This window comes from Pithys albifrons, chromosome 16 (assembly GCF_047495875.1).
Source record: "Pithys albifrons albifrons isolate INPA30051 chromosome 16, PitAlb_v1, whole genome shotgun sequence".
Classification (NCBI taxonomy): domain Eukaryota; kingdom Metazoa; phylum Chordata; class Aves; order Passeriformes; family Thamnophilidae; genus Pithys; species Pithys albifrons.
In genome coordinates, this window is record NC_092473.1 from 3,547,639 (window position 1) to 3,565,972 (window position 18,334).

Here is an 18,334-nt window from a genome sequence, read left to right on the forward strand (position 1 = left end):
ACCTGCTGTGGCTTTTTCAGCCAAATCTTGTAATGCTTCAAGGATGGTGATACCCATCACTTAGTGACACCAAGGATGGAGTTTCTCCTCTGCTCTGGTCCCAGGGCTGCACCATCCTCCTAGAGAACAGCCCTTTACACCCAGCCTGAACTTCTCTGGCTCCTCTGGCATCTTTGTGCTATTCTTTCTCTATTTTTAGGGACATGAACAAGCCCAGCTCCCCCAGCTTCTTTTCACACATGCTGTACTTTAGGTCCCTGACCAAGAAACCCAGAGAAATAGCTGGACAATAAACGAGACTGTGCTGTAAGTAGGAAACATTCTCATGCACAGCATTGGAGTTTTAAGGCATGAGGTTTTTCAGGAATGCACTGACATAAAATCAAGGGAATATAGGGAGAATGACCTTTAGATCTGGACTTGATATAAGCAGATTACGCAGGATTTTTGATTGTAGCCATATGGACCTGTGGTTTGGGTCTGGTTTTGTGATGTTTTTTTGGTTGTTTTGTTTTTTTCTCCAGATGTAAGGTATTACTTTCATGAAAGCATTATTCTAACCTGACTTCAAGCTAACTGGCCAGCACTGATCTCACCCATGGTTGTAGTGAACCCAGAGCCACAGTACTGGGAAAATTTAACAAAGACCTGACTCTCCAGCATGTTATGCCAAGACAGGCAGAGGGGAATGGCATTCACTGTGATGCCAAAAGGGTTTTTGTTCTGATTTTCACATTTTGTAGATTTTAGGAACACAGTAGTTGTGGATTTTTAGAGGGTTAATATTTCTAACAGTTTAAGTTTAATGCCTTTCTATCACTACCCCTGTCCCAGAACAGGGAGCTCAAATTCCTTTAGTTAATTAATCTTGTTTAGACTCCTTTCCAAGGTAGAGCTGAAGGATATCAAAAGGCCTATAGAATGAAACATAAACACAGGTCAGAGTGACCCAGAAGCCAGAACTGGATGAACTCCAAGAGACCTTTGTGTGCCTGAAGAAGAGGAGCTGATGAAGACAGAGGGTCTTGACGACCCCAGACCCAGTTCCAGAAGGTGGAACAGGGGTGGGACTGGGGCTGGACTGAGAAATGTGTAAAGCAATGATTGGAGGGATCTTATTATAAAAGCCATGGAAACAAGAACTGGGGCACATGCATGTCATCCTGTATTCCTGTAGGCCATAGGCCTGTGATATTAAAGGACCTTTACTTTTTATCTTACCCTACACTAACGTGGCTTAAGTCCTGTTTTTTGGGGGGGGGTCACTCATGGCATCAACTGCTACAGAAATTGCACAGGCAGCTCTGAGAGCTGGAGGTACAGATGCCTCTCAGATACATGGCAAGGTACAGAGCTTTGCTGCCATGTGGGTACTGAGGAAGATGATGGTACGACAGACTTTGGCTGCACCTGCCTTGTCTGCAGGACAGGAGTAGAGAGTGTGATCTCAGGCTGTTGGGAGGAATGTGAATCCTCAAAGCAGCTTGCCCAGGACATCATCTCTCCCAGGAAAGATGGCTGTGGTGAGGTCTCCAGTTTAAATGATATGGACAGAAGATGCTGGAGTGGCCAGAAAAATTCCTTTTGGAGCCACAGAATGAAGACTGAGCACAGACTGGAGACAGGGAAGGCTGGGAGGATGTCACTTCACTTCCAACAGCTGCTGTCTGGATTGTGCCTGGCTGGCTGCTGAAGGTCATGGAAGGACTTGCACCAGCATCTCCTGACACTCCCCTTCGTTGTTCCTGCTGTTGGAGGACTGGAAACCCTTCCCACATTTTCAGTAGTGACCACTGGTGGTATTTATAGACCACATCCATACCTCCACATGCAGACATGCATCTCACTGAGAACTGAAGATGTCAGCAGTGCTTTCACTATTCCTCTTAGGATTTATTCTAAGTTATTTTTGGGTATCTTGTATAACTGATCTCTTAAGCCCTCTTAAGTTTAATTTTAGACTTGGCAGAGTTTATCCTGCTGTGCTGTCCTTTTCCAGATGCATCTTCTCCTCCTAACCAGGCTCCTGGAGAATCTTTAGAGAATACAGAAAAGGCTGGTTAGAGATGCAACAAGAAGAGTCTCCAGAATTCATCCTTCTGATAGTCCTGCCTTCACCCATTTCTGTCTGCAGTTCTGGCAGAGAGGAAAGCCAAGGACTGATCTGTCCTGCACTTCATTCACACAAGGAAGAGGTGTGACCTGGCTGGAATTCTCCACTTCCACACAGAAGCAGTGGCCATGAACAGTGCATGGGAAGCTCTGTGGAGCTCAGCAGAGTCAGGAAGTTGCTGGAGGCTGAGGAGAGGACTGACCAGCCACCTAAAGATCCATAAGCAAAGCACTTGGTGCCAACTTCTTCTGTGTCTTCCCAAGGGTGAGGTAGAAACATCATCTATGCAAGTTCTGGCAAACACACTTCCTCCTCAGCTTGTCTGTGGTGGCCTTCCTGAGAGGGGATGATGGGGCACAGGGGTCTCCAGGACTGGGGACTACCAGTCCAAAATTTACTTGGGGTTTTCTCTAAGCAATCATAATTAAATAATCTAATCCTGTATTTGTGCATGTTTATGTGTAATTGTAACTTGCTGGGGAAATTCAAACTGAAGCAGCCAGAGGGTGGTGGAGACACATCTGGGCAGACTGAGCTGGTGGGTGGGTAAGAGTCTTGAGGTCTTGATAGACTCAGAGCCCATGGAAATATCTGATGGACCATCAGTGTGATGTGCTTGTGCATCTCCAGCTGGATATCATGAGAAGGAAGGGGAGCAAGTTTGCTGATGAGGATGCTGTTCCTTGGGTGTTGGTAAAGGCAGAGCTGTCTCTGGTGGGTCTGTGTAGCCAGACACGTTAGTGCCATGCCTGCTCTCATGTGTGTGTGCCCCTGCACCTTGAACACAGGCCACCCTGGATGGGAAGGGGTCCAGCAGCAAACAGCCAAGGGAGAGAAGGGTCCCTGGGCCTTAAAATCCCCGTGTTCAGCCTCCCAGGAGCACGTTCAGCCTTCCCTCAGACAGGCTCCTTGGGACTCCTGCCATCGCGTGGCTCTGCAGCTGAGGAAGATCTCACAGCTCTGCAGGGCAAATGCTTTCCAGCTCCACAGCAGTTTCTGCTGAAGAAAGCTCAGCTTTGGGCCTCTGTGTGTTTTTATGAAACAGTTACAGGAGGCTGTGGATTTGATTACTGCATCAGTGCCAGGGACTCAGGAAACAAAGCTGTGGCATCACAAGGAGATGATCCTTCTGTCTTGTTTTCAGCATGAGGCCCATACTCTTGTCCTTCTGTTGCTCACAACGTGCTGGGAAGTCCGGAGCTTCCAGCCCCTTCAAGTCTGTGGCATGTGCCTGTCATGAAAATTGTCTCATGTCTGCAATATCCCAGCATTTCAGGAAGGAGTGGAAGGCTGTGTGCAAGGCAGGCACGGGGCTGGCAGAGCTGTGCTCTGGAGCAGGGAAATGAGCTGGGGAGAGCAGAACTGCTGCAGGGATGGCAGGAGGCACTGCAGGTCGCTGCTGACAAGGAGCTGCACACACACCCTTGGGACAGCTGGGCAGGTGCTTGTTCCTCATGCCTTCCTCAGGCAGAGTTCAGAGAGAGCTGTCCCTCCCCAGCCTGAACAGCCATATGAAAACCAAACCTAACAAAGTGGCTCTTCCAAATCCCCCAGATTCAATCCTGCCAGAAAATTGAGAAAACAGGTCCCACAGAGCCAGCAGGTCTCATGGTATTCCTGCAGGACTCTGGTCTGCCTTCCCTGCTCTGCTCTGCCCACCTCACCACGGGCACAGTCACTGCACAGCTGGCTGCAGCTTCCAGCATGGACACAGGCTGGCATCCCTCTGTGGGCCTCTGGAAGACACATGAGGGCAATTAGAGAGCTACCCAGGGCAGGTTTAGGTGTGCAGAGTCTGGGTCTGGGCTCCAGCACACAGAGGTACATCCAAGCTCAATGTGCTCACTTGACTCTCTGGCTTTAAGCCTTTGTGTGTTCTACTCTTTCTTCCATACAAAATATGTGGTTTGATTGCTCCTGTCTTCAGCCCCCCACACAGCCCAAAGCTGGTTGGATTTGGCCAGAGAACACCTCAGGAACCTGGTGGTTTAGACTGGAAATCAGGAAGAAGACAGAAAACCACCAAAAAAAAAGCTTTAAGACAATATTCTGTTTCTAACGTGGCTGTTGCCATAGTAAGGACCAGAAGTTGATGTCCTGGATCATACTTATTGGTCCTACATTCCTGAGCTCTTCTCTGAGCCAGGGATAAATGGCTCATTAATAACCAGAGCAGCAAAATAAAAACAACTCTGAAAACTCCTCCTTTGCATGTCTGCCGATGACACGGTTTGAAAATATTCTAGTTAAATAACTGGACTTAAAAGAAATCCGGTAGCTCTGAGTGCACTCTGTTATAACTCTGCTTTTCATCTCACCAAAAAAAAAAAAAAAGGAAGAAAAGAAAAAGCTGTCTGTATTCACTTACTCTGCATAAAATTTTACGAGTTCAAAAGTACATTTCTGATGGAAATTTAAATGATTATGTTTCATTTAAACAACATTCCCTTTTAGTAACACCCTGGCTCACAGCCTGTGACAGACAAGGTCCCTTTTTTTTTCCCAATAGGCCCTAACAAATCTTTATCTCTCCAATTATATCTGGAGTCATGTGATTTTGATGAGATCCCACATCATCTAGTTAGAGTAAAATCATTGTATTTGTCTAAAAAAAGACATAACCCACGAGGGATCCCAGCCTAGCCGAGGCTGAGGACTCCGACACAACTTCCATGGAAAAAGGTACTACATTAGGGAAAATACAGGTCAATGGGCTCCCTCAAAGTGAGTTAGAGCAGGTTAATTAACAACTGAAATATTCCAATTTTGATTAAAGTGATCCCAGACAGAGCATTGAATCGAATTGTTTTCTAATGAAAAATGGAGTGTTAATCTGCAAAATCACCATTTTTCCAGCTGACCCTGTTGATTTTGTTGGAGTGATGTCTTCCTCTGGGAAATAAGCAAGTTCATATAGAACTGCACTAAAAGATGCCTTGAACTAAGCAGACAATTGTTTTCCTCCCTCTGGCAGCTGCCATTCACTGCTGCTGCCCATCAACATTTCTGCTGCTTCTAAATAACACCAGGATTTGTACCATTTCTCAGGCTGAGTTAACTCACAATCTGTTTCCCTTTTGGGCTTGTTTTTAAATCTGAGTGTTGCACTGTTGCTCTCTTCCAGCAACCCAACTCCTTAAGGTTTCCTACCTTTAAAAGTGGAAAAAGCTTAAAGCTTCCCACTTGTTCATTTCAGGTTTGTTTTACCCCTCAGTTCACATATACTCAAGAAATGGTGATCATTTCATCAGAGAGGCACCATCCACACAGTGGGTTCCCCCTTGGTTGGCTGGAGCACTGGAGAGATGTTCAGAGCTGTGGGTGTGGGCAGAGCTGGGAATGCCCAGGGGTTGGTGCTGCCTGGCACTATGTGCCATGGCAACTGCATTTTCCACGCTGAAACTCTCCCTGATGTGAAAAATCTTGCACAGTATCTGAAAGCAAACATCTCCACAGGCTGCTCTCAAATCATGTCTAATTGAAACACAGCCAAGTCACAAGACTCAGCTGAGTATCTTGGTGAGACCTGGTGGATGTGTACACACATCTGTCACTTGGAGAGCTGGAAAATAGTTCAGATTTCTAAATAATTGGGACAATCGAGGAAACAACAGTGCTGAGAAAGGTTTTCAATGATTCTGGTGTCAAACAAGAGCTGACTTCATAATCTGGAAAGCATTAAATCAGACAGAACTCTGAGTTGCTTTAAGCATTTCAAGCCATGGAATGGGAAGGGTTTCACCTGCCTATCCCACAGGTGACCATCTGCCACACTGTGCTGACTCTCTGAATGTAAATATGCCAAACCAAACTAGCTTTGGGCAATTCAGTGTCTGTGGGAATACAGGCTGCTCAGAAAATGGCAAAGACTAGAAAGGATGCTCTTCCCAGAGGATGGAGTGGATGTAGATCCTGCACTGCATGAAGTATGACATGCCTTCTGCAGCCTCCTGTGTGCATTAGCTGTTCCATCCAAGCTGGTGACTAACAGTGATCAAAGGAGTAAATAACCCATAAGAACCTAAAGCCCTGATTGGAGATGAAATACAGTTCAGTGGCTCTCACTCCTTCCAGATCTTTGCTGTGGATCAATGTGGATTCTCTTTTAATCATGCCAGTGTTACTGTGCAGGTGATGCCCAGCCAGTTTGCGTTGCTTTGTCTCCAGAGACACATGGGCAGAGATGCAAGTCACTGACAGAAAAGGAGGAAAGGTTTTAACTGATGGATTACTCCAGAAAATTAACATCTCAAAAGCTGACCCGTGCCAAAATGGAGGGAAAGGGGTGCAGGACAGAGCCTTACTCCCATGGCAGGGCATGGTGCTGTGAACACGAGTCCTCAGGCTGCAGCTTGAAGGATATGCAAGTGACTGTGGGAAAGGCAAAGGGATTTCTGGAGGGCAGGGAACCTTGAATGCCAGAGCCTGCACTACATCAGCCTCTATTTCTCCTCCTCTGTTAACACCAAACAGTATTTCTTCCCTGTTTTGCCCATCTATTTGCTCTGTTCATCTTAACCACTGTACTTCAGGCTGCCTGTTTCAAAGTGAACTCCAGAAACTTTTCCACTTTTGTGCCCAAGATGCTCTGTTGCTTTCTGGTTTGAGGTGTCCTGTTTTCCCGGGCAGGTGCCCCTGACTCGGAGTATGGAAACTGAGATAACTTTAACCTTTGCTCCACCACTTTTAAAGGAAATGCTCTGCAAATGAACACACAATTTTTGAAATCAAATGGAAAAATGTTATGCTTGCATTTCCTCTAGTGGACTTTATTTCCAAGCTTGTAGCTAATAACTTTGCACCACATTCTCACTCAATGGTTTTTTTCTGGCCAGGTGATGCACAGTTAAATCAGGCTGAATGACAGTGTGATGTGTTTTTTGGTCTCTCCAAATCTAGTGAGTTTAAACACAATGGAATGGCTTGCAAACATGGTTTGAGTCCCTCTTCCCATCAAATGTAGCCAAGTGGAAGGTGGAACACCATAAAGTGAATTTTGTTTGGCTGTGACTATTCTACAGGCCATGCCATTCCACAGTAATAACATCTGCTTCTTATTACTCACTGTCTTCTCTAGTTTTTTCTAAGCTAGATCAGCAAAGATTTATATTCCCATTTTGTTTGCCAACAAGGACACTGAATGATACTACACCAGTTGGTGACTAACAGGGGACTCTGCTAGAATCACAGAATCATGGAATCGACTGGGTTGGAAAAGACCTCCGAGATCATCAAGTCCAACCCTTGGTCCAACTCCAGTCCCTTTACCAGATCATGGCACTCAGTGCCATGGCCAAGCTCACTTGAAAAACCTCCAGGGATGGGGAATCCACCCCCTCTCTGGGCAGCCCATTCCAATCCCTGAGCACTCTCTCTGCAAAGAAGTTTTTTCTGCTCTCCAACTTCAATTTCCCCTGGCAGAGCTTGAGCCCATCGTGCCCCCTTGTCCTATTACTGAGTGCCTGGGAGAAGAGACCAACCCCCACCTGGCCAGAACTTTCCTTCAGGGAGTTCTGACAGTGCTGAGGTCACCTCTGAGCCTCCTCTTCTCCAGGCTGAACACCCCCAGCTCCCTCAGCCTCTCCCCACAGCACTTGTGCTCCAGTCCCTTCTCCAGCCTCGTTGCTCTTCTCTGGCCCCGCTCCAGCCCCTCAATCTCTTGCCTCAACTGAGGGGCCCAGAACTGAACACAACACTCAAGGTGTGGCCTCCCCAAGGCAGAGTCCAGGGGAAGGGTCACTGCCCTGGGCCTGCTGGCCACGCTAGTTTTGATCCAGGCCAGGATCCCATTGGCCTTCTTGGCCACCTGGGCACACTGGTGGCTCCTGTTGAGCTTCCTGTCCCTCAGTCCCCCCAGGTCCCTCTGCCTGGCTGCTCTCCAGCCACTCTGTGCCCAGCCTGGAGCGCTGCAGGGGGTTGGGGTGGCCAAAGGGCAGGACCTGCACTTGGCCTTGTTGAACTTCATCCCATTGCAATCAGCCCATCTCTCCAGTCTATCCAGATCCCTCTGCAGAGCCCTCCTGCCCTCCAGCAGGTCGACACTCCCTCCCAACTTGGTGTCATCAGCAAACTTGCTGCTGATGGACTCAATCCCCTCATCTAAATCATCACTAAAGATGTTAAACAGGACTGGACCCAACACAGACCCCTGGGGAACACCACTGGTGACCGGCCGCCAGCTGGATGCAGCTCCATTCACCAGCACTATCTGGGCCCGACCCTCCAGCCAGCTCCTAATCCAGGAGAGGGTACACTTGTACATGGGCTACCAGCTTTTCCAGGAGTATATTATGGGAGACAGTGTCAAAGGCCTTGCTGAAGTCCAGATAGACACACCCACAGCCTTCCCCTCATCCACCAGGTGGGTCACCTGATTGTAAAAAGAGATCTTTCCATAGCCCTGAATGCACAGGTTTCTATTTTGCACTGACACTGGGGTAAGGCATCTCAGCTCTCTTTGAAATCTGGGACTTCTGTGTTAGTCTTACAGCACTTTGAAGTTTATTATTACTTTACAAGGAACTAGCAGAACCCCTCAGATACTTCCATTAAGGCTACTGGGTTAAGTGGTTGAGGACAGACACATCCAAAGAGAAAACAGCACAGTGAGGTGGAGTAACATATCAAAGAAGGAGCAGTTAGCTGCCTGCTCCCTTACTTTGCTCTGTTATGAGGCTCAGCCTGCAGGGACTTTATACCCACAATTTATGGATGATAGATGTTCACACAGCTAGTCTGTCTAGCAGGATCAGGAGGACCTAAAATCCAAAGCTCCCAGAGCACTGCAGACACAAAATATCCCCAACATCCCATAAAAACTTGAATGTCTATAATAAAGCAATCACCACCACAGAAATCATGTAGCACAGGAAGGGAGCAAGAGTCATCGTGAGGAACAGGAATAAATCTGCCCATTCCTATGGCCAGGCCTGTCTCATCCCAAAAGCAAAATACCAGACATTTGTTAGGAGGAGTTCACAAGCACTTTTCTGAAATGGATCCTTCCCCATGTTTTAAAGGAAGGCAAAAATTTGTGACTCTCCCTGGTATGTAGCCTGAGGGAGATTTCCCTTCTGATCCCAAATTAGATCATCAGTTTAATGTGCAGTGCATGAGCAGCCATACCAATTAGATCCTGAGAAGCTGTAATAATGCTGCACGAAGCAGCCTCCTCACAGACTGCCTCCACCTGTAGCCAATTTCTGCAGCTTTACAGGAGGCATAAAACCCTCCAGAAAAGGGGACATGAATCCAGACAGCAGCTCTGTCTCCTGTGACTCCCACTGGTGCCCAGCGGGCATTGTGGCTGTGCCAGAGCAGAACGTGGACACCAGGCAGGATGGCTCCTTTCAGACCTCCTTAAGACACCAACAAATCAGCCATGCAGGACTCACTCCAAGCTTCCTCATGCCAGGAACATTCCTCTTCTCTCCTGCAGTTCTTCCTGTGGCTTAAGAAGTGTCCATTTCAGCCCATGGATTTCCCTGGCTCACACTGCCCTCTGTGGAGTTGAGGTCCAGACACACTCTCTGGGAACTCCATCCTTGGATTTGCACTTTTGTTTTCCCATATATATGATATCACCACATCCCCTCTAGCTCTCCAATTTATTATACTAAAGAGGACCATTTTTCTTTTCTTGAAGGGGATCCTCTTTCCATTAATCACCTTGGAAATCCTACTCTCCATCTGAATTCACCTCTCCCTTTTTCCTACCATAGCATGGCATTAACAAAAGTCACTGGTGTCACCTGTGCCTTGCACTGTGGTGCTGATTTTTCCCTAGAATAACACCTTTCCTTTATACCACAGCACTTGGCAGCTCACAGTCACCCCACAATACTGGTCCCCATCTTGGTTCTTATCTTTTCCCTACAACTGGTAATACCTGTGACCTCACAGCACTTTATGCCTTAGCATCTGGTGCTTTTAACCTTCTTTAAAATGTAATACTGCTCTTACAACTCTATCAGGCCAGCTCACATTTTCAGTTATGCAGGAAAATCTCTGCTCTGTAATGCCCAATATTCCCAGATTTTGTTTCACAGAGTATGTAAGACACACATCCAAAGCAGGATTAGACTCTTCAAATTAAGACTTCTGGGTTAAAATTGCAATGTCTTACACAGATTCCTTTTTGGCCAATGAGGAAAACACGTCATCTGAGGGCTCAGTTCATCCCATAGGAGCAGTGATGGAATCTCCCCTCTTTAATGATGCTGCTGATCACTTTAGCCACAGACACCTACCTACATTTGCTGATGTCCATGGGACTGCTGTAGGATTCATCTTGCCTTTAGTTTTTTAGGTGCTACAAATTGTATCACTAGTTCTTTTTCCCTTGATTGCTAATCTCAACAAGAACAGGATCAGTCCCAACTCCAGATTTCAGGACAGGTAGAAATATTTGATCTCCATTGTGATAATACCCCTTTTTGTATTACTTGCCACAGCCTCCTTGTAAGATTGGGCTTTAGGCAGTTTACTATTTATTTTTCCCCATCATAATAAATAAAATTAAGTAAAATCTGCAAAAGTGGTTCAAGCAAAAGGTTTGTCTTCTTCACTGTCTTTGTATCACTTCCAGTGATAGATATTTAGGGAACAACAAAGGGGTGGGCATAGAGTGATTCTACTCATATATTGCCCTTTTCATACCAGTACTCCACCAATAGTTTGGGGATTTCTCAGTCAGGGCTTGCTCTCAAACCATCCTGTTGGTAGCAAGAATGGATGTTTCCTCCCTGGATCCATGCAAACCCCAGTTTCAGCCTTCACAGCATTCCCTGGCAGGGAGCTCTGTAGGAAGGAGTATTTATTTTTGTCTGTTATGCCTTTTTATTCTTAAATCACAGAAGCATCAATGGGATGTCTTGTCTGATCTCTGTCATTCTCACTTGATCCCCTCCAATATCACATCTCTCTGCACCTTGTGCCTTCCTCCCAGCCTGAAGCAGCTCAGGCAGTTTAGCATTTCCCAGTGTGGAAGCATCCCTGCCTCTGTCACCGTGTTCTTACCATCCTCTCCACTCTCTGTGGCTCTCCTATAAAGAATTTTCAGTGGGATGTTCCATCAAAGGCTTTTTTTTTTTGTAAATCCACAGAGACTGGGTCTAATCCATTACCCTTGTCTAAGAAGTGATTCATCTTGTTAAAAGATTTACCTTTAATAAAGCCCTACCTTTGATAAAACCCATTTGTTGCCATGCACTGAGTGCTTTGCCTAAAAACTGTCCTAAAATTCCTGGGTCAAGTGGCCTGTACCACTTTTTTTCCAATCTTCTTTAAATACAGCAAAGTACAGATTCTTGCTACTAAACCTGCATTTTCATGTACCAATTATTTCAACATCCTCAGATGGAGATTATCCAGGCCCCCTGGGTTTAGTTCCTCTAGTGCTGGAAATTTTACCTTTAATACAGAGCTCTACCTCCTCAATTCCTTTTACCACTCTTTCCTAACAATTTATAACTAGCAATTTTTGCATCCCAGTCATGTGAATAAACCTGCCAGGTTTCAGTCATGCCAATTATATTGTATTTCTCATAATCCAGCAAGAATTCCCAACTCCTCTTGCTTTTAATTTTATACTCACAAGGTGCTTCTCCTGGTCCCTCTCTGGACAGCCACCTGCAGTGATTCACTGTGATATGCTTATTATCACAGGGGGTGGGGGGAGAAGGTGATGCAGAACCACTGTGGAGCAAGTTCTGGTCTTTATGTGTTACAGATTTACTCATTTCTGCAGGACTGACTCTCTCCTCCTCTGGTTCCATCTCAAGGTGCATTTAATGTCCATGATTATGGCTCATTTTGATGCATCCTTACATATCATCTAAATTCCACTCTGCCATTGACTCCCTCAGGAGTGCTAAGGAATACGAGGCACAGAGCATACAAAGAGCTGCAGACCCCTTGCCCTCAAAAATCAATCCAAACCCACAAAACAAGCCCTGCATACCCATTCCTGACCTCCTGACTTCCAGGCAGCATGGGAGCATCATGGTAAAGCTTGTTGTTTATTTAATGGGGCAGTGCTCTTTAAAGGCAATTAGGCAGCTGTTTTTCCTCTCTTTTTTGTGGTTGTTACTACTGAGATTGTCTGTTCATTGGCATCTAAATCCAGATCTGAGTTTATCTGACATCAAAGCAAATACATTGTTGAGCAAAGCCAGCTGATCTGTGACTGCTTCCCAGCTCTCCAACTCCTCTACCTGTTAGGATACCATATACCACCTTGCCTACTTTATGTGGCCATTTTTTCACGGCATGTATGGTCTTGAGTCATGGAATCTGCCACCTGGTTCCCCACTGTTGCTATTAGTACAGCACTTGTGTGGTATCTTGTGAAGGGCTCAGCACTGCTCAGGCACAGGCCCAGATTACAGGTGTGCGAGAAGATACACACTCAAAATCACACTTTAAAAGAAATTAAATGATAGTGAGCCATGGCCAAGGATTTCACAGCCCAGGAGGAGGCCTCAAGTGCAGTGTGTGAGGGCAGAACAGGACTCATGACCAGCAGAGCTTGTAGGATGTGCTGCAGCTTCATCCCCTTCCGAGCCCAGGTGCATTTCTCCTACACAGGGTCCCTCCACCTGTGTGGGATCCAAAGCACTGAGCCCACTCTGAAAGGGGGAGCCTTTTTGGTAGACTGGAATTCAGCACACTTTTGAGTCAGAAATCATGCTAAATAAGTACAGGACTCCCCCACCAATGAAATATAAATGCTCCAGTCCTTCTATTCCCAGAGGAGACTCACAATTACATTTCTCAGGTACTAAACGCTTTTTGAATTCTTTAGCTGTCCTAGACATGCTGGATAAAAATACACTCTAGATTCACAAATTATTTCAGAAATAATCACAGCATTCAATCTCTGTTAGAGCTGTCAGTGAAAGCCAAGAACTGGCACCAAGAGGAGGGCACGCTCTGCTGGGCTTTGCACAAAGTGGATGACATGCTGTTTGCACCTCAGCCTCTGGAATCCAAATGCACATTGCACATAAACAAGGGGAAGGAGAAGACACTCAAAAATGTCTTTGCTTGCAGCCTAAATGTCATTTGAAGGTGTGACTGGGTCCCAGCTCCTCCAGCCAACTGGAAGCCCTGGAGTCCTGTTCCTGGAGTTCTTGCAGCCTCAACCTGCTGGGAACTGGTCCCGTTACTTTGGCACTACAAGATCTGCTGTGTTGCAGCTGCACCAGCACAGGGAGCAGAAAGTTTTGATAGTGTGACTGGAGGGAGAGAGAAATCAAAAGCCTGGTGGTTGGATGAAGACTGTGGCTCCCAGCTGGGCAAGTTTGGAGGCTCTGGGTAGTTTTGACAGCATCACCATCACAGGGAGAGTTACTGCCATTCACGTGTGCCTGGTGGGATTCACAGTGCTTAACTTCAGACAGCAGTGAGTCAGTGAGGAACCAGGGATAGGAGTGAGCTGTGGGAATGGTGCTGACCAGAGGCTGTGGCCATATGTGCTGCTGACAGAGGTGTGAGGCTGACAAGGGCTTTGCCTGGAGGAAGGCTGCTGGTGCAGTCACTGTCAGTATGCTCTGGGTAAAGCTTTAGGAGGGGTTTTATTGGCAGTATGCAGTGCATTCAAACTGGGGATTTTGACTGATTTAACACACTACTATTTAATACAATTAATACAATAATATTTAGTACACACACGTAGTGACTGTATGACTTGTGATACCTGCAGGGCTGGGGTCAGTGAGTGTGCTGTGGATGGTGTGACGAGCCTATGGGATGGATTATTCACAGCTACATTGAGTGGGGGGCTGTACATAAAAGCATGAGCATTTTGGTGTTGGACTGGGGCTGGGTGGTGCCTCAGATAAAATGATCACCAGTCAGGCTGCAAAAGGCCATAACAACATACTGACAGTCTGATATTACAAACCTGTAACTCTGAATGAAGACCTGTCACTTATTTTATGTTGACACTATTAGGGACAAATTTAGATCTGTGTCTTTTACATTGTTCCTGTCCTTATCAGAAAAAGATACAGTAAATGTGAATGAGGCAGCTGTCTGTCTAAACCAACATATCCCCTGGATTATTTGCAAAGGTTGGCCACTCCTGCTCTGCTAACTGAAGAGTACTTTCCTCCAATTTAAGTGTTTCAAATAAGAGGAAGCACACACATGACTGCTGTGGTGGTGTGGGGAGGGAGAAACAACCCCTTCTCTTCTGCTTTCAGCATAACTTTCTAAAGCTGGCTTCCAGCTCTCTCCCGAAATCACCCACTCCAGCACATCTTTGTTTACCCAGTACAGAATAGATCACTGTATTTCTCTTCTCCCACAGATAACTCACTTTTCTGAGTGGGCTAGAGTCACACAGTTACAACTTATCTCACACATACATCTTGACTTGGAAAGATTTCAGTATCTGCCAGAAATATGGGCATGTTTGATTGTGCCAATCCCAGCTAAGATGCTCAAAAAGCCAGAGATTTTCAAGCTGCTCACTCAGGCTGCTGTGGCCTAAGTTGATTCCCATATAAGTAAGATAAAACATCTTTTTTTTCTGTGTTTTTTTCTTTTTCCCTAACATCAAGAAGGTTGCTTTGGTGCCCTCACTTCAGCATGGAGCTGTCTATTGACAGTCCCAAGGCTGAAGTTCAGGAACTTTCCTTTTCTTATGTTAAACTGAGTTTTAATGACCAACTAATCCTCGAAGAACTATCCTCAAAAATACCAGGGAATATACACAGCCCCTTGGGATGAAATGGGCTGTGAGCACCTCCCCAAATTTGTCCCACTTTATAGTACATCCCTACAGAGCAGTTTTACCAGGATCTCATAAGCTTCCCATTAGCAGAGAGGTGTCCTCAGAGACACAACATGTAGCATGTTACCTGCTCCTCTCTCCCAGCAGTGGTGAATGACCAACTTCCCAGTCTACTCCTTGGGCAATGGGCAGGATAGGCTGCAAACAGCCCAGAGAGGAACCAGCATCCACAATCCATCATCTCATATTGTGTCACATTGGTAAACTTTATTTTTCAGACACATAATCTAGAAAAGAGTTCTTTCTAAAGCAGAGTTTGGAAATTAGCTCTACCAGACACCTATGGGAGCAGGGACTGTCAGTTTGCATCTGCTGAGACTCAAACGGGTCCCATGGCAGCTGCCTGCCATCCACCCTCCAATGTTTTATTTCTTGGTAAGTGCCAGGGTACAGCAGAAGAAATGAATGCACTGATAAGCTGGAGAGGTGTCTTTTTGAGTGGTTCTCAGTCAGCAAACGGCTGAGCAGGGAACAGAAATGAGCTTTCTTGCACCCAGTTGTGCCCTTTAACTGCCATTTCTCTACTTCAATAAACACACAACCCAGGAAGGGGTTGCGGGTGGTCACTTACTTAAGGGATACCAGAAAAGAGGCAGTGTGATAAAACCCGTGCCCTTTGTGCTTTCCCTGCCACTCCGACCACCGTCCTCGGGGCGATTACAATGAGATGTCAGACTCTCCTTAACAAGTGGCGGCCGCTGCCCTTCGTGCGCTGCCCGGAGCGGCTCGGGGAGCAGCGCTGGCCGGCTCTGGCCGCAGTGCCCACCGCGGGGCACACCTCGCTGCCCGGGGAGAGCGCACACCTTGCGCCAGCCAGCAAGAAAACAGCCTAACCCTCTCTCTCCCTCTGGAAACAGGTTGCTTTCCAACAAAGAACTGTTAGAATCCTGCCTCTCTCTGCAGGGCGAATCTGCTCTGAGATACGGCACGGCACAGCCTGTGTGTTTATCGCGCCGAGGCAAACGCGAAGCTGCACAAGCTGGAAGGAAGTTGTTTTATACTTACCAGCAGCATTGATATTTTCCTCACAGGAGTACCAGATCCCGGTGTGGAAATACCTGAAAAGGAAGCGGTCATCTCCCGTCTCCCAGCTGTAATGAACCACATTCTGGTTTGTCTCATTTGCAGTCTCATTCCCGCCGTAGTTGAGGCAGTTTGTCTTCTTCTCTTTCCCACAGCTCGGCTTGGGGACCCTCTGTGTGCCCTCACACCAGTGGGTCGTGATAAAAGCTGTTGTAGAGAAGAGGAGAGCCATCAGATTCAGACTCACTGCTAGCAGGGCTCTGCATCTTCGATTTGTCTTCATGGTAAATCCGCCCTCCCTCCCCCTCCTGCTGAGAGAAGAAGTCAAAGGGGTTTGTTTTATTTGGGAGAGGGGGGGGTTTCAAAGCCTCTCACGATTCAGAATCCAGTTGTCCAGGCACCAAAACTCTCAGCTTCTTCCAATCTGCTGTAGCGGCGGCGAAGGAAACGCTGCAGCCAGACTCCCATTCTTCCCCCTTCACTTGAAACCCTGCCTTTGTACGTTAGCGGAGCAGCTGCGGGCGCGGGAGCGCGGCCGGGCTCTCGCAGCCGGGCAGCTTCAGCGCGCTGACGGGATCGCACAGGCTCTGCCTCGTCGGGAGCCGCGGAACAGCTGCTCGGGTACCACACATGATCCCAGGGGGCTCCGCAGCCTCCTCCGCCGGGAGACACCTGCAGGCTGCGAGACTCGCTGTCCTCCGCTCCCGTAGGATGGGCAGGAGAACTCAGCGGGCGGCAGGGGCAGGGACAGACACAGCTGCTGCTGCTGCCGCCGCCACCGTCCTCGCACAGCTCGGCCACCACTGCAGCACACTGGCGGCTCAGCCGGACTGGGGGAGGCGTCACGGCTTAGTCTCAACAAGAATTATTGTGTGGAGCCGTGAAATGCATTTTTCATATACCAGAGGAGAGAGATTCGTCCAGGAGCAGGAGGAGAGATCGAGTGGTACTTTAGCATTTCTGCTCTGAGCTAGTGAGTAGTAAATCCAGGGTTAGATTCTGCTGTCAGCACACTGGTGTAAATCTGTCTCTTCAGGGGCTCGCTCTGGCAGTCAGCAAAGCCCCAGAGGAATTTCAAGCTCAGTGTGTGATGAGCAGAACACACATCTTTCACAATGCCAAGTGGAGCCCCTTTCTCAGGCTTTCATTTCCACACAGAGCACACACAGATGTTCGGGTTGAAGAGTCCATAGGAAATTTTGTAGGTCCTGGTTTGTGCAGATGGAGAGAACTAATTAGAACAAACCCTGGCCTTTACTCATCAGGTGGCAATGCTGTGAGAGCAGGGAGGACTACTTAAAATCCCATTTCCAAAGAGAAGTGTATTGCCCTGTTGTGATGGTTGACTGGCTCTGAGGGTTCCTCACCTCTGCCCACATTGCTCAGGGCTACCTGGTGAGCACAGAGTGCCACAAGGAGCCCTTGATGGTGGTGAAAGTGCAATCCCTAAGAGCCTGTATCCAAGCACTGAAGTTGGCCACACTTTGCACACAACAGTTATGTGCCCTTAGTAGATGAACTCAATTTTCTGTGTTGAAGAAGCTGCATGTGCCTCCTGGGCTTTAGACTGAGTGGTATTCCCTTCCAGCCTTGTTTGGACTCCCTGTAAGGGCCTTGGGAATGCTTGTGGCCTCTCAGAGCAGTCCAGCAAACCCTGGAAATAACCCTGCAGGCACACTGGCTTGTGCTATCAGGGGGACAGGGCTGCCATCTCCCACCCTGCACTCTGCTGAGGCAGCACACATGCAAAGCTCATCCTGTGCCTTACTGTCTGCAGACAGAACATGCGGGGCCACTTTCTCCGGCTGCTTGAAGAAAGACTGGAAGGATGAGGTGAAGTTTCTCCCTGAAGCCACCACCCCACAAGGCTTCAGGGACCTGTTTCTGCCTCCCTGATGCCCTCATAGATAGACTTAGGACTCTTCTATGGCTCTTGTTGGTGCCTGCCCTGCACATCTGGACCCAACTGTTGATGAGATTTTCCACTATTTATACACACTCACTTGGCTTTAATCATTTTGTGTTAAAAGTAAACTGGAAAGTTGCTGGAAAACTTTTGTGAGAAAACTCACATGGATCTGTGAGAACAATTATGATGGCAACTTTGCAAGGTTAGTTGAAAGAGTTTTGTACTGCAGACCCTTCCCTGCCCAAGAGGCTTCATTTGGCCTGCTCCTGCCTGTACATGGTGACAGCCACCTCCCCAGGGCCAGGTTTCTTCCAGTGGTCTGCACTAGCAGAGTGCCTCTGCATGGTCCTCCTTGTCCTGTTGGAATGGCTTGTCACCTCTCCCTGTTCTGGTCTTTTCAGCATTACACCTTGCAGCCAAATAATCAGCATGATTTCCTTGGGTTTAATTACATGCAAGACATACAGAGGATAGGTGTTTAGAGGACCAC

The 18,334-nt window shown here is 47.3% G+C and overlaps 1 protein-coding gene across 2 annotated transcripts in view; it reads right to left on the reverse strand.

The window, feature by feature from the left end:
• The window catches only part of GSG1L (GSG1 like), a 58,160-nt gene extending 41,432 nt beyond the window's left edge, over window positions 1-16,728 (reverse strand). For both annotated transcript variants that reach the window (XM_071571041.1, XM_071571042.1), the window contains exon 1: window positions 15,918-16,728. In XM_071571041.1, the coding sequence (XP_071427142.1) occupies window positions 15,918-16,218 (301 nt within the window). In that variant the 5' untranslated portion in view covers window positions 16,219-16,728. The remainder of the gene's footprint in view (window positions 1-15,917) is intronic.
• Between the last annotated feature and the right edge of the window lie 1,606 nt (window positions 16,729-18,334).